Raw genomic sequence first — 16,478 nt, 5'->3', positions numbered from 1 at the left:
AAGGGGGCCCACAGGCAATTGCTGCATGCGGGCTAAGAGCTGGGGCTCCGATTCGACTGTTTGAGTAAACGAGTCGATATCATTAATAATGACAATTGCACAAAAGAAAATAGGAAAGAAACCCCCTGTCCTGGCGCCGGACCAGGCCCGCCTTGGCTCGGAGCCACCGGCTCTTCTGGGTTTTCGGGGCAGCTGGCAAGAGGGAGGCAGGCAGAGGAGGCGGCTCTGGGTCCAACTCCCGAGCTGACCAGGGCGGTGAGCCCGTGACTTCTGGCGGCGACCCGGACCCGGGTGCTGGCGTGCAGGGGAAGGCGACGGCCGCCGCGCGCTGGTTCCCGGACCCTGCCCAGCGTGGCGTGGAGACCGACGGCCGCACAGGGGTCACCGGTATCCACATGGACACCTCCTAATCGAGCTTTGTTCACCAGAGTGCTAGGCCCTTCTCTCCCTGGCGCTTCTCTTCCCCCTGCGACCCAGCTCTTCCCCCTACTCCTTCCCGGGAGAGTGGGCACCCATGCAGTGGCCTCCATCTGGACGCCACGGGGCTCCGGAGAGGCGATGACCCCTGGCAGCCCAGGCCGGTATCGAATTAAGTAAAAATTTTGAATGCCCAGGTGGCTGCGCGTAGAGTGGCAGCAGGCCGGGCTGGCGGCGCCCAGGTGCCCAGCGGAGGGCCAGGCGCTCAGGGCGCACAGCCGGCCGCCACCTCGGCCCCTGCACCCCGCACCGGGGTACCTCTGGCCTGTCGGGTGGGGTCGGGTCGCTGCGGCCGCGGCGGAACCCGGCTCCGGACCTGGATCACAGCATCCAGCGCGCGGCCCGCGAGGCACCTCCGGTTACCCTGGGGCTGGCGTCCCTCGTCCCATCGGAGCGCGCGAGGATGCTGCGGTGCCCGGCGACAGGTCGTCGGATAGCATTGACAGCACTTTCCTTTCAAGGTGCTTTATGCCTACCCTCTGCACGTGCGGAGGGCAGGATGACCAACGCAAAAACCTGAGCTGCGCCTCCAGACCCGTGCGCCCCTTTGATGGGCATCTGTGGTGTTTATCTGTCCCCCGAAAGCGGTGACCGAAAAGTAAATAAATGAGCGAGAGGTGGTAAAAACCTGGCAGTATTTCCGCTCGTCCTGTCGCGAACTACATATCCCAGGGAGCCCGGGGCGCCGGGACGCGTGTCCGCCCCGCCATCCACTTGGAGAAGGCGTTACTGAGCCTGGCCCGACGCACGGGCCAATCCCCTCGCCCTACACCTTGGCTGGAACCTGAGACGGATTCGCTCCCAAATGATGCTCCAGTGGCAGGAGCAACTCAAGTTCATCATTGTCCTGAGAGAGAGGAGCAGCGCGGTTCTCGGCCGGGACAGCAGAACGCCAGGGGACCCTCACCTGGGCGCGCCGGGGCACGGGCTTTGATTGTCTTGGGGTCTCGGAGACCCGCGCGCCTGCCCTGCACGCCGGGCGGCACCCTTTGCAGTCGCGTTGGCGGCTGCGATCCGCCGGCGTGTCCCTGCCGAAGCCTCGGCTGCTTCGGTCCACCTCTTACACTTCTTCATTTATCCGTGGATCATTTCAAGAGTCCGTGTTGTAAATGTTTGGCACTTTGCTACTTTATTGCTTCTTTCTGGCTGCAGTTCCAGCACTCGCCGAGACCGGCGGAGAAAGGCAGCTGAGCCCGGAGAAGAGCGAAATATGGGGACCCGGGCTAAAAGCAGACGTCGTCCTTCCCGCCCGCTATTTCTTTATTCAGGCAGTGGATACATCAGGGAATAAGTAAGTCGAGAAACGGCTCCTTACCTATTTTGGATGGCGGTTAAATCTGTTTCTCCCTTTAAGATTTTTCTTTCCAAGAACTCGTTTCTCCACAGCAGTTTACATTCCAGGATATTTGGTTACCAATTTTTCTCTGTAGCTGTAGAAATTGTTCCGAATTATAATATATGCAATATAATGCATTGTATATAACATATAAAATAATCTCCTAGCAATTTTGATTCAGATTCCCACATTATCAGGGCAAGACAAAGTCCCTCCACTTTGCTGGAAATACTAACTACTTTTCGCATAAGCTGTTATAAGGGATTTAAACCTAGTTGTTAGAGACTTGATGGGCTTCATCTTTCTCTGGTGCCGCCCTCAATTTTCAAGGAGACATCTGCAGATAAGCATGTTTTGAAACTGAAAAAGAAAAGTGAAGTACTATTTGAAACTTTAGAGTTCGGAAGGAAAGTACCGAAGTATTAATCTCCTATATGATTGTAATAAATATTTTGTTCCAATGAATTTAATACTTTAACATCACACTTAAAACTTATTTTTATAATTCATATACTTCTGAAATGATCGTCTCTATTATTGGTGGATGCTGACCGTGTGTATTTCATACAGAAAAAAAATACTGGAATAAAAGGTTGTCAAGTAAAAGGCAGGTTGTAAATTTTGTTATTTGACAAAAGATGATACACTACCTACTAGTTTGCTTTTGCCCATGGCTGAGCGTGATTTTTTTTTTTTTTTTTAAGACAGGGTTTCACTTCCTAGCCCAGTCTGGAGTGCAGTGGTGCAATCACAGCTCACTGTACCCTCAACCTCCCAGGCTGAAGCTGTCCTCCCACCTCAGCCTCCCTAGTAGTTGGGACTACAGGTGTGTGCCACCTCGCCTGGCTATTTATTTATTAATATTATTATTATTATTATTATTTGTAGAGACAGGATCTCACCTTGTTGCCCAGGCTGATCTGGAACTCCTGGCCTCAAGCAATCTTCCCTCCTTGGCCTCCCAAGGTGCTGGGATAGTAGGCATGGGCCACAGTGCCAGGCCTGAGCGTGATTTATAATACCGATATTGTAAAGATTCATTGGCAGAGATTTTTCAAAATAAGATCATTATCTTTGGGAGCACCATTTGATCAGAAATATCCAGATGTGATAGCATGAAATAAATAAGTTGGTAAGAATATTTTTTATATGGGATGCATGAGTATGTTCTATGCTTATATAGATTAATAGTCTTAACATATTCCATTTTGATTGTTTAATGAAACTGTTTCATGTTATCTTGGCCATTGTCATCCTCATTTTTTTAAATCTCTGATCCATCATATTCATTCTGGTACTAAAAGCATAAGAGAAAAAGAAGCAATCATATGTTAGAGGAAGAATGTGGAGGAGAATAATCAAGTTTCCAGACTGAAGAGCATAACCTTTGTGTGTTTGTTCGTTAAAATCTGTTTATCTCCCCCATCGCCTTTTCATCACAGATTCACATCTTCTCCAGGTGAAAAGGTCTTCCAGGTGAAAGTTTCAGCACCAGAGGAGCAATTCACTAGAGTTGGAGTCCAGGTTTTAGACCGAAAAGATGGGTCCTTCATAGTAAGATACAGAATGTATGCAAGCTACAAAAATCTGAAGGTGGAAGTTAAATTCCAAGGGCAACATGTGGCCAAATCCCCATATATTTTAAAAGGTAATTTGGAATATAATTTTATAACAGCAGTATTTGAATAAAATAATATATGTTATTCCATCAACAAAAACAACTTGGCATGATATATATATATATATATTTTTACTGAAAGAAAAAAATAAAGGCTTTCTACTTGAAAGCTAAGTTATGAGTCCTGGTAAAAAGACATTCAAGATTTGAACGGAAATTCTGATTTGCTAAAGAGCAAGGGACATATTAGTAGAGAATTTACTCCGTGAAGGCATACATTAGCAAGAATAATCAAGCTGTGTGCATGCTCATATATGATACTTTCTTAATTGGAAATATATGACTTAAGTAACTGATAAGTGTTATTGAAATTAGGTAGATCACTTCAGGAAGGGAGATAGCTCGAAAGAGGAGGGCACTGGTGGTTGTTTTTTGTCTTTGTTCCAATGCCATTTTCCCAGAGAAATTCTCTGATGTTTCTTTTTTTTTTAAAGGCAGAGTCTCGCTCTGTCGCCAGGCTGGAGTGCAATGGCGCAATCTTGGCTTACTACAAGCTCCGCCTTCCGGGTTCAAGCGATTATCCTGCCTCAGCCTCCCAAGTAGCTGGGATTACAGGCATGCACCACCATGTCCAGCTAATTTTTGTATTTTTAATAGAGACAGGATTTCACCATGTTGGCCAGGATGGTTTCGATCTCTTGACCTCATGATCTGCCTGCCTCAGCCTCCCAAAGTGCTGAGATTACAGGTGTGAGCCACCATGCTTGGCCATTCTGATGTTTCTTATATAGGATGAGAGTAGTTTTGTTACCTAGAGCCATCTCCTTCCCTCTTACAGGCGACAGTACCACAAGACAGTAGGGAAGCAGTGTATATACAAAGGCAGAAATCTTGTCCCCCTTAACAACGCCAAGAAAAGTAAACTTTCTTTTTTTATTTTTGTGAACTCTGCAGAGAAGTAAGAAAAGGTAAACACTTTTTAAGAGTGTCTAGGTTCCTTTCCTACGTTCTGCCAGTACCGCCTGGTACGGTATCACCCACTAAACCTTAAAAAGATATTCCGTTGTCAGCCACTGCCTGGGTTAGGTGGGATCTGAGAATTATAAAAAGGAATAACAGTAAAAACCTCAATGCAGATTGTAAGTAATTTGTTATAAAATTAGTGAAGTGGACTTTTGCTTCTTTTTGTTGCCATTGTTGTTGAGACAGGGTCTCGCTCTGTTGCCCAGGCTGGAGTGCAGTGGTGCAATCACTGCTTACTGCAGCCTCGACCTCCTGGGTTCAAGCAATCCTCCTACCTCAGCTGCATGAGTAGCTGGGACTACAGGCACTCACCACCATGCCCCACTAATTTTTGTATTTTTTGTAGAAACAGAGTTTTGCCGTGTTGCTCAGGCTGGTCCTGAACCCTGGAGCGCAAGTGATCTGCCCACCTCGGTCTCCCAAAGTGCTAGGATTACAGGCATGAGCCACTGTACCCAGCTACTTTTGCTTTTTTTTTGAGATGGTGTCTCACTCTGTCGCCAGCCTGGAGTGCAGTGGCACAATCTCAGCTCACTGCAAGCTCTGCTTCCCGGGTTCAAACGATTCTCCTGCCTCAGCCTCCCAAATAGCTGGGACTACAGGCACGCACCACAACACCTGGCTAATTTTTGTATTTTTAGTAGAGACCAGGTTTCACCATGTTGACCAGGATGGTCTCGATCTCCTGACCTCATGATCTGCCCGCCTTGGCCTCCCAAAGTGCTGGGATTACAGGCATGAGCCAGGGCACCCAGCCTACTTTTGCTCCTTAATAATTCTTAAAAACAACAACAACAAAAAACAACAACAGAATAGCAGTTCCTTGTTTATTTTTGCTGTTATTGATTTACTTATTGAGAAAAGTACCTTAGACACTTTAAGAACCTGTTTGTATAACAGACCATCAGGGACAGCAGAGTGGCGCAGCGGAAGCGTGCTGGGCCCATAACCCAGAGGTCGATGGATCAAACAGACCATCAAAATATTAAATCATATCACTTTTGTCTTTCATTAAAATAGGTATGCTCCTCTGATACCCTTTTACCAGTATTTGGTTATTCGTCAGTCTACAAAACATAAGGAATAATGAGCTGTAATATATACCATAGATATAAACCAAGTATCTGTTGGCTTTCTTTTATTTTTTGAAACAAGAGTCTCGCTCTGTCCCCCAGCCTGGAGTGCAGTGGCACAATCTCCGCTAACTGCAACCTTCACCTCCCAGGTTCAAGCTATTGTCATGCCTCAACCTCCTGAGTAGCTGAGATTTCAGGCACACACCACCATACCCAGCTAAACTTTTTTGTATTTTTAGTAGAGATGGGGTTTCAACATGTTGGCCAGGCTGGTCTCAAACTCCTGACCTCAAGTTATCCACCCGCCTCGGCTTCCCAAAGTGCTGGTATTACAGACGTGAGCCACTGCACCCAGCCTCTATTTGCTTTCTTTTGAACTCATGCAAAGTAGACCTTATTATGAAAATATCACAAAACTTCACTGTGAAGAGCTGTCAGAGTAGAAGGCTGACTTACTTGCAATGCCCCAGTATAGTAAAAATGTATTACTTTTTTTTTTTCTTTGAAACAGGGTCTCACTATCTTGCCCAGGGTGGAGTGGTGCAAACATGGCTCAGTGCAGCTTCAACCTCCTGGGCTCAAGTGATCCTCCCACATCAGCCTCCCAAGTAGCTGAAACCACAGGTGCATGCCAACACACCCAGCTAATTTTTTATTTTTTGTAGAGACAGGGTCTCCCTGTGTTGCCCAGGCTGGTCCCAAACTCCTGGGCTCAGGCTGTCCTCCTGCCTCAGCCTCCCAAAGTGCTGAGATTACAGACATGAGCCAACCTTGCTGGCCTGCAATTCTCTTAAAATGTGTTTTCAATGAAAATGTTCTTCCTATGTAACTAGGCAATACTCATGAAGCCACATTATAGATATTTATTACAAGTTTCAAATGCTGAGTGAAATGATCACTGTTGTACTTTGTTATTCTTATGTGAATAGGGCCGGTTTACCATGAGAATTGTGACTGTCCTTTGCAAGATAGTGCAGCCTGGCTGCGGGAGATGAGCTGCCCAGAAACCATTGCTCAGATTCAGAGAGATCTGGCACATTTCCCTGCTGTGGATCCAGAAAAGATTGCAGTAGAAATCCCACAAAGATTTGGACAGAGGCAGAGCCTATGTCACTACACCTTAAAGGATAACAAGGTACAACACATGATTTTTTGCTTGTTTGTTTTAGGGATTTTTTTTTTCTTGTTTTGAACATTTGGCTACAATTAGCTAAATCATTTTATAAACATCATTCGAATGAGCACTGTGACAAGCTTTTCCTCAGTGAAATCTGCCAGTGTTTTTAGACTAACGTAATACATGGTAAATTCTCTTTTAGGTTTATATCAAGACTCATGGTGAACATGTAGGTTTTAGAATTTTCATGGATGCCATACTACTTTCTTTGACTAGAAAAGTAAGTATATATTTTCTCTTAGCTGTAATAGATAATTTAAGCCCAGATTTTACAGGATAATTTTTCAAAATACAAATTATAACACTATCAGGGTATTCTCTTCTGGAGCCTTATGATAATACTATTCTGAAGCTTTCTGTTATTTCAGGTACCTGCGTTTGTTTCCTGGGGCTACCGTAACAAAGTGCTACAAACTGGAAAGCTTAAAATAACAGAAATGTATTCTCTGGCAGTTATGGAGGCCAGATGTCCAAAATCAAAGTGTCAGCCAGGTGCCATGGCTCACGCCTGTAATCCTAGCACTTTAGGAGGCCAAAGCGGGTGGATGACTTGAGCCCAGGAGCTCGAGACCAGGCTGGGCAACATGGTGAAGCCCTGTCTCTACAAAAAATACAAAAATTAGCCTGTAGTAGTTTCAGCTAATGGGGAGCTAAGGCAGGAAGATCGCTTGAACCTAGGAGGTCGAGGCTGCATGAGCCGAGATCACACCACTGCACTCCCAAGACCTGGGTGACAGAGTGAGATCCTGTCTCATAAAAAAAAAAAAATTAAAGTGTCAGGAGGGCCAGCTCCCTCTTAGATGATCCTTTCCTCTCCTGCCTCTTCCTGGCTGCTGGCAGTGACCCTCCATCTTTGGTGTTCCCTGGTTTGCAGCTGCATCCTCCCATCTCTGCCTCTGTCATCACGTGGGCTTCTCCCCTCATGTCTCTGGGTCTCTTCTTATAAGGACACAGCATAGTGGATTAGTGGCCCAGCCTACTCCAGTATGACCTCATGCTAACTAATATCTGCAACAACCCTATTTCCAAATAAGGTCATTCTGAGACAATGGGATTTAAGACTTCAGCATATCTTTTGCAGAGACACAATATTTTATAGAGGAAAGAAAAATGCCTTATCATAAAATTATTTTGGTACTAAACTAACTTTGAGTCCAAAGATGACTTGCCTTGTACTGAATCCCATTCCTTGGGATAATGGGCTTTTGTTGGGTTCTAGTGGAATGGTTTGAAAGTAATGTTAAAATAGTGGATGTGAAAGACTCTACCAACATTTTTACCAAATGTATATTTATTTATAATCTATTATAATATTTATTCATTGAATAATTTGCATGTATATCTTGATTAAACTACTCATGGAAAATCATAATGCCTTTTTTGCAAGATTTCAAAGCACTTACAGTCTGTTAATTCTGAATGTAGGTAGTTATATAGCATCAGTATTAAGCCTCCTTTAAACTAAGACATCAGAGTACCGTCATACTTCTCTTGCTTCTCTTTGTCAATCCATGGGAAAATTAGAATGTTCTTCAGGACTTCAGTTTCTCAAGATGCTTCTCAGACTGGTCAGTGCTGTTCTGGCCTTAAAAATGTATATCTGTTGTTTTCTAAATACTCTAAACATTTTCTGTGACTAGATAAAACATATCCTCTTTACATATTCATGCCATTTGCCAGTAGAGGAAGGAAGTATAGCTTGAAACTTACTATGTTGCTGTTGGTGTTGGGCTTCCTGAGTTCAAATCCTGGTCCCACCACCTACCTGGTATATGTTTTTTAAAATGGAACCATCTGGCTCACTAGCAAGAAACTAGGGTTAGAGTCCCAAGTGCTATTTTTTAATTATTTTTCAATAATTCTCTTTCTCTTTGATCATCTTAGAGGCTGTTCGCAGTATTAGAACAGAGATTACTTTTGCCATTTCATCCCTTTCGTAGGGAGCATAGAATACTTGTACATGTGACCATATTCTGAAACATTGCCCACTATTCAAACCAAGGTAATTATCATTACCTGAAACATGTAACATTGGCCTTTCATTAATGCAATTTCAAATTTAAATTGATAAATACAATGCATTATCCAATGCAGGAAATGTGAATAAGCTCCTTGTTTTGTTTTTTCTAGGTGAAGATGCCAGATGTGGAGTTCTTTGTTAATTTGGGAGACTGGCCTTTGGAAAAAAAGAAATCCAATTCAAACATCCATCCGATCTTTTCCTGGTGTGGCTCCACAGATTCCAAGGATATCGTGATGCCTACCTATGACTTGACTGATTCTGTTCTGGAAACCATGGGCCGGTGAGAGATAAGTCAGGGTTGGCCCAGAGCCTTGGTTTTCTTTCTTTGGTGAGTTCTTTTGCAACAACCTTTGTGATATGATGATTTGAGAGGAAAATCTGTTGCACTTTGTCTTCTAGGGTAAGTCTGGATATGATGTCCGTGCAAGCTAACACGGGTCCTCCCTGGGAAAGCAAAAATTCCACTGCTGTCTGGAGAGGGCGAGACAGCCGCAAAGAGAGACTCGAGCTGGTTAAACTCAGTAGAAAACACCCGGAACTCATAGATGCTGCTTTCACCAACTTTTTCTTCTTTAAACACGATGAAAGCCTGTATGGTCCCATTGTGAAACACATTTCATTTTTTGATTTCTTCAAGGTACGACTTAATCAGTAGCTAATCTTTTTTGTTTTTCTAATGCATTTATACATAGTGCTTTGGGAAGGGAAATTGAGGCCTGCGAATTACAAGAGGTGGGACAAGTTAGCACAAAATTGAGCGAATATGGAGGCATGGGGGTGCTGGGGACTGTTTTGGCAACCAGGGTCTGCCCTCACTGCCCAGTCTTGATATTAAATGTGCATCAGGGGAGTTTGGAGCCTGGATAAAGCTATAATTTTTTTCCAGCTAACCCTTGAGATAAGCACATGTCATCTCCAAATATGTTTTTATTAATACTTACATGTAAGTCATTTTACAAATACTTTTCCCCAGAGCCATGTTATCACATCAGAATAAGGAAGATATAAACTCCTTGTTTCTTCTCAGGCCTTCTGGTGGGGAATGACGTGAAACTCATCCAAATGTTCTGCCTGGGAATTAGGGTTTGCTTTCTGTGTCTAGAATGTGGATTCCCCATGTTTCCCAGGGAGTAGTCCTTTTTCTAACAACTCCCTTTTTAAGGCAGTGGGCAGCACCCTGCTCTTTAGACCATGGAGTTGTTTCTGAAGTCCCCCATGGTAGAGAGAGAGGTGGGAAAAAGGTCGTCATCTGTCCTCTGTATGTGGGAAGACAAGTGATTAACGAGTTCTGTCTGCCCTGTAGATGACCAGGTTTTCTTTTGATGGGTTGTGTTGAGGCAGGTTGACCTAAAGAATGTTGTAAGTTGAATTGTCAGTATTTTTCTACATGCATATCCCAAAGATTTTTGAAAGAAATGATTATAACCAAAGTGAAAGGATACTAGCCAACCTTCCTCAGTGGAGGGGTGCTGCATCCTGCCTTGGCTTTATTCCTGCCTGTTGAAATTTCTGCAACTAAAGATGATGGATTACCACAGTTCTATGAATATTTTTATTCATAGGTGTTCTTGCTCCAGAGATTGCTAATTTCTTTAAGACATATGTCTGGGTGTTTAAAAAGTACGGTTAGCCAGGCGTGATGGCTTACGCCTGTAATCCCAGCACTTTGGGAGGCTGAGGCAGGCGGATCACCTGAGGTCCAGGGTTCGAGACCAGCCTGGCCAACATGGTGAAACCCCATCTCTACTAAAAATACAAAAATTAGCTGGGCATGATGGTGGTGCGTGCCTCTAATCCCAGCAACTTGGTATGTGGAGGCACAAGAATCACTTGAACTGGGGAGGTGGAAGTTGCAGTGAGCTGAGATCATGCCACTACACTCCAGCCTGAGTGACAGAGCGAGACTCTGTCTCAAAATAAATACATAAATAATACAGTTAACATGGCTCAGAATGTGCCATCATTAGGGGCACATTTGCAATCAATAAAGTAGTAGGAGAATTACAAAATGTCACAAATGAATCCATCCTTCCTTATGTTGCAGCCTTAGGACAACAGTATGATTGTATTCACTGCTTCAACACTAGATTTGTATCCTTTGTAAAATTTAGGAGCACATCAAAATGAGCATTTAGCTCTAGATCAACCTGTTGTTTAATAACACTTACTAAACGGCAAAGGCAGAGTGTGGAAGCTGGCCAAATTGTGTCTGAGGATTGCAAAGGTTTATGTGTGGGATGGGAAGGAGAATAGAGTGGAGAAAAGGAAATTTAATGGAGGTCTTAGGCTTTACCATTGTTTTGCAGCATAAGTATCAAATAAATATTGATGGCACTGTAGCAGCTTATCGCCTGCCATATTTGCTAGTTGGTGACAGTGTTGTGCTGAAGCAGGACTCCATCTACTATGAACATTTTTACAATGAGCTGCAGCCCTGGAAACACTACATTCCAGTTAAGAGCAACCTGAGCGATCTGCTAGAACAACTTAAATGGGCAAAAGATCACGATGAAGAGGTAAGGTTAGTCTCCTTGAAGGCTTATTTCTACTTGTTTCCCAATATCATGGGTCCTTTTGAAATGTATTGTACCTGGAGAGCATCCAGGATGTTCACGTAATAGACTGTGGCCTGTAAATGGGAAGCTGCCTGCCAGTAGATGGCACGGCAGTTCCCCTAGGCTGAACACAGCGGGCACTGCATCTTACAGTAACTCTCCACTCTGCATGTGAAACAAAAAGCTAGTCTGGGTGCGGTGGCTCGTGCCTGTAATCCCAGCACTTTGGAAGGCTGAGGCAGGCAGATCACCTGAGGTCAGGAGTTCAAGACCAGCCTGGCTAACATGGTCAAACCCCATCTCTACTAAAAATACGAAAATAAGCTGGCGTGGTGACGGCTGCCTGTAATCCCAGCTACTGGGGAGGCTGAGGCAGGAGAATCACTTGAACCTGGGAGGCAGAAGTTGCAGTGAGCCGAGACCACACCATTGCACTCCAGCCTGGGCAACAAGAGCAAAACTCCATCTCAAAAAAAAACAACAACGACAACCACAAAAAGCTGAACTGTGGCCTTGATTACACTTTCTCTTTCAATAGCGTTGCTCTGAGCCACAAGCATTGCCTCCACTAGCAATGTGAAAATTGTAAGATGGCCAGTCTGGCAGGAGTCCCTAACAGGCTACAGGTTAAAATGAGGGATTGATTCAGAAGTAGATGCAGCCATAAATAGATAAATAAAGAGGGATGGAATGCAATAAACTTTAAGCTAATTGTCTCCTGAAATTTGTGAAGGCAGCTCGCTAAGCTTCATCTTGCATTTACAAAGTCTTCAGTTTGCTTGGTGCACAACCTTGTCTCTCCAGGAGAGGCTTAATTCTAGAAGGTCCAATATGACTTCTCAAACTTTTAAGTCTTAGAAACCTCCCTCTGATTTAAACAAACATACTCTGTTAAATGTTCTGTTTTACCATGAGACTACCCCCAAAGATATTATTTCCCACAGTTGCCCCAATGTATACATACTCTGAAGAGCAGTTTGCAGATGCCTGCATGGGAAAAATGGATTCTATTACAGGATTTTGTCGTTGTTCTTCCTGCAGGCCAAAAAGATAGCAAAAGCAGGGCAAGAATTTGCAAGAAATAATCTCATGGGCGATGACATATTCTGTTATTATTTCAAACTTTTCCAGGTCAGTATTTTCCAAGAAAATCATCACATAACTTAGAAGTAGACATGTTAAGAACAAATAATATTTTACTGAACAATTTCTAAACATATGTTACTATAGGGAGATATATATATATATATATATATACACACTTCTGTGGATGAAAATCAGAGACAAATATTAAGTAATCATAAAAAAATAGTTGAAAACCAAAGATTAGCTAATGGAAAATGTTACAATATTAAGTGAAAAGTATTAATATTAGAACTATGTGATGTTTGACTAAGAAATTGGCCTCTGATCCTACAAAGTTACGGTGCATGGATTTGTGTGTTCTTTTTGTGTTACATTGCTGCTGCCTTACCATTTCTTTGTCTAAACTGTGCCAGGTGTGTTTGGGCCCTTGTCTTGACTCCGTATGAGCCATGACTTCCCTTGGAAATTATTTCCATGGACCCAAGCATTTAGAGATTGTAATCAAGCATATCTGACGATATAAAGGACTCTTTTAAAAATGTGGTAGTAGGCCGGGTGCGGTGGCTCACACTTGTAATCCCAGCACTTTGGGAGGCTGAGGCAGACAGATCACCTGAGGTCAGGAGTTTGATACCAGCCTGGCCAACATGGTGAAACCCCGTCTCTACTAAAAATACAAAAATTAGCTGGGTGTGGTGGTGCACACCTGTAATCCCAGCTACTCGGGAGGCTGAGGCAGGAGAATCACTTGAACCTGGGAGGTGGAAGTTGCAGTGAGCCGAGATCGCACCACTGCACTCCAGCCTGGGTGACAAGAGTGAGAGTCTGTCTCAAAAAAAAAAAATCAGGTAGTAAACAAGTTCTTGGCTAATAATAGTACTAGATCTAGAGTAAGATTTTTATCCCACAGTTGCAGATACTGAGTCCCGTATCTGAGGCTCTGCTACAGATCAAAGTTGGTGTATTTCTGGCCTATACTGGCTCCTCCCCATTTTGTAACCTTCCCTTGATAGAGGGAAGCAGAGGACAAACCGTGTAAAATGAATAAACTGAGGGGATTTACCATGTGAATTTCTAAGTATCCATGGGGCAGTGTTCATTCATTTAGCATAGGTACTTAGCACAGTGCCTCACTCAGAGTAAGCACATGATAAATGAAGATGATGATGGAGGCTTGTGCCAGCCATGATAAGGAAAGCAGAGTAGTCTCTGTCTCCACATTCTCAGTCTAAGGAAGATTGTGTGCAAAATTATTTTTACTGTGAGCCAGAAGATGGTTAAAAAAAAAGTCATGGAAATTTAGGATAGAATAAAGAGATGTCTGTTAGGAATAGGCAGCCAGTGTTCAAAGGATGGCCTCCTCTCAGATGCTCTACTGTTGGTGTTCAGAACTGGTATATATGACAGGCTATGCAGATCACAGTTTGACACACATAAGTTAAATGAATCACAGTCTTCATATATTCTAGTCTGTCTCATTTGGTGGATATAAAGTGTTTTATAAGGAATGCTTTTATATTGTTGCTTAAACAGGAATATGCCAATTTACAAGTGAGTGAGCCCCAAATCCGAGAGGGCATGAAAAGGGTAGAACCACAGACTGAGGACGACCTCTTCCCTTGTACTTGCCACAGGAAAAAGGTAACCAGAACTGAGCTTATGGCCAGTGTCAGAGTAAAAACTAACATTGATCCAAACTTGCATTTATTCCTGTAGTCATTCAATCAGGCAGCAAATATTTGAGTTCCTCTTGAGGTCTCCAAGCAATTCAGTCTGCCAGAGAGATAGGTATAAAAGATAGCAGTGCTCAAGAAAGGATGCTACAATGCAGTTAATTGAGAAGACATGGTAGCTGCCTGGCAAAGTGGTGGGAAGTCTTTTATAATGTGAGAATCCAGCTCACACCCTATTTGAATGGATGCTTACAGTCTGAAAAATATTTTCATGTGTGTCATCTGATGCCCTCATCTCATGAGATAAGTTTGGCAAAGTTCATCATCCCAGTTTAGAGAAGGAAAAATATATAACCACGATTATTGATGTTTTCCAATTCTTCATTTGAAAGTCATCTCAGTTGATACCACTACATAAGGATCTCATTGATAAAAATGAAAGTCAGATTCACATCTGGACTTTTAAGGTAGAAAGGACCTTAGAAGTCATCCAGTAAATGCCTTCATTTTATGGTTAACAAAACTGAGCCCAAAAAGGAATTGTGCTCAAAATCATCTAGCTGGATTATAGCAAAGCAAAAACCAATCTCTCATCATCAGATTGTGATTGTGTGTGTTTGTATATAAAGCTATAGTCTGTCAGGGGACTGTTGCTTTGATTATGATTTTTGTTTGTTTGAAGGAATGTAAATTGCATAAACTAGAGTGTGTGTGTGTGTGTGTGTGTGTGTGTGTGTGTGTGTAACATATGCTGACTTGACATTTTAGGCAACATAGTTAGGTTTCTGAATGGACAAGTTCAAAATTGTGGTATTATAACCAAAGACAAGAAGGCAGATTTGGCAATTATTATGTCTACCTCTCAAGGAGGTGTAAAAGGAATTAAGGTGAGGCTGGGCCCAGTGATGTGACAGAACCAGCTTATATGAGCTCACCCATTGATAAATATTCAGGAATTTTGCATACTAGTTAAATTTTTGGTAGCTTGGAATCATCCTGATAGGAGTATTTACACCATGACAATCTGCTCATGCTACAAATCAGAATTTTAGTTGTTTTATTTTTATCTTTGTTTTTTATAGAACTCATTAACCACTAACCAATTGGCCCTCAGAGGTGGTTCATCATCATTGTTAACTCTGTCAGTGCTCCAAGGCCATAAAAATCAGTTAAAACCAATGATAAAACAAGAATTGCCAAATCGAAAGGTTCCCCCTCACCAATCCGTGATTTGGTGTCAGAACACTTCTCATTTTGGCTCTAAGTGAGATTGGGCAGCTTACTTGCTCCACTCCTGCTCAATTATTTATCTTCATGTACATGATTGAGAGGAGGTACCCAGCCAGTTTCTTCCACTGATTAGTAGAAGTTAGGGGCCAGAATGATAGCTTCGTTTATTTTTTGCTCATTGTCTCTCCTAGCCTTTCACCACTACTGTTCATAACACGAGGCCTTTACAGTAGTACAGCCCGTGGATGTTTGGGTTCCTTATCAGTAGGCTGTGAAACACAATGTGATTTTACCCTTAGCTGACTCTGGGCCCCTGGAAATAGTCCCAAGCCCTAAAAGCCTCTAGCAGCAGCTTGGCTCCCTCTCACCTTTACAGGAAAATAATTAACAAATGAATGTCAGTCTTCTTCACTTGTGTAAGACTTCTTGATAGCTCTAAATATTTTGCTTCTTAATTGCAGACCAAAGATGAACTCTGATATGCAAAATAACTTCTATTAAAATAATGGTGCTCTGAAGACTCTTCTTAACTAAAAAGAAGAATTTTTTTAAGTATTAATTCCATGGACAATATAAAATCTGTGTGAGTGTTTGCAGTATGAAGACACGTTTCTACTTATTATGCAGTATTCTCATGACTGTACTTTAAAGTACATTTTTAGAATTTTATAATAAAACCACCTTTATTTTAAAGGCCTATGTTGTGCTAATTATTAGCTGTGTTTGGAACAGGGAGCAGTAAAAACAGAGGGTATCTGGGTCCTTGATGCACAGCAGCCCAGACCACCTGCCCAGACTGGTTTTAAATGACAAAGCAATGAACCCCTGTCTCCTTTTAAGCCCGTATTATTGTGGGTATTCAGCCAAACTTAATTCTAGCTAATACTTCATACAAGGCCAGTGATTATATGGCCTCTACCTGCATCTTTAGTCAAATCTCTCAGCACTTTCTAGTATCAATCCTGTCCTCTGGAAGAACGAGTCCTCTCCCAGTTCTGTCAATGCCTGTGTCCTTACCTTCCTGGCTCTTGCCTTTCCCTTGTTCTGGAATGTCTTGGCCCTCTCTTCTTCATCCGGCTTACACATCCTTCAGTACATATTTTACCCTTACTAGATTTTAAGTGCCATGACCTCAGAGACCAGGCCTTTCTTCTGGGTAGTCCTAACGTCTAATAGAGTGCCAGCAACTAGAAAGACTGAATAA

General features: G+C 43.0%; 2 protein-coding genes across 14 annotated transcripts in view; one reads left to right on the top strand and one right to left on the bottom strand.

The window, feature by feature from the left end:
• The window catches only part of BIVM (basic, immunoglobulin-like variable motif containing), a 42,956-nt gene extending 41,788 nt beyond the window's left edge, over positions 1-1,168 (bottom strand). For 3 of the 12 annotated variants that reach the window (XM_024230752.3, XM_063715032.1, XM_063715037.1), the window contains exon 1: positions 954-1,055. The gene's annotated coding sequence lies outside the window, so the exon portion shown is untranslated. Of the gene's footprint in view, positions 1-735; positions 1,056-1,105 lie in introns of those variants that run through there. The other 9 variants (XM_024230754.3, XM_063715028.1, XM_054529208.2 and 6 more) reach the window with 5 other exon arrangements.
• On the top strand, positions 1,083-15,971 carry POGLUT2 (protein O-glucosyltransferase 2). Of its 2 annotated transcripts, XM_002824411.4 has the most exons (10): positions 1,083-1,768; positions 3,256-3,461; positions 6,460-6,665; positions 6,850-6,927; positions 8,838-9,010; positions 9,130-9,367; positions 11,037-11,246; positions 12,327-12,416; positions 13,905-14,012; positions 15,736-15,971. In XM_002824411.4, the coding sequence occupies exons 1-10, from the start codon at positions 1,587-1,589 to the stop codon at positions 15,751-15,753; spliced, it is 1,509 nt and encodes a 502-aa protein (XP_002824457.1). In that variant the 5' UTR covers positions 1,083-1,586; the 3' UTR covers positions 15,754-15,971. The 2 variants fall into 2 exon arrangements, with proteins under 2 accessions (XP_002824457.1, XP_054385184.1); XM_054529209.2 differs by lacking the exon at positions 12,327-12,416 and having other exon boundaries at positions 1,232-1,768.
• The last annotated feature ends 507 nt before the right edge of the window (positions 15,972-16,478 follow it).

The sequence above is a fragment of the Pongo abelii genome, chromosome 14 (genome assembly GCF_028885655.2).
Source record: "Pongo abelii isolate AG06213 chromosome 14, NHGRI_mPonAbe1-v2.0_pri, whole genome shotgun sequence".
Taxonomy (NCBI): Eukaryota; Metazoa; Chordata; class Mammalia; order Primates; family Hominidae; genus Pongo; species Pongo abelii.
This window is presented reverse-complemented; position numbering and strand designations above follow the sequence as displayed.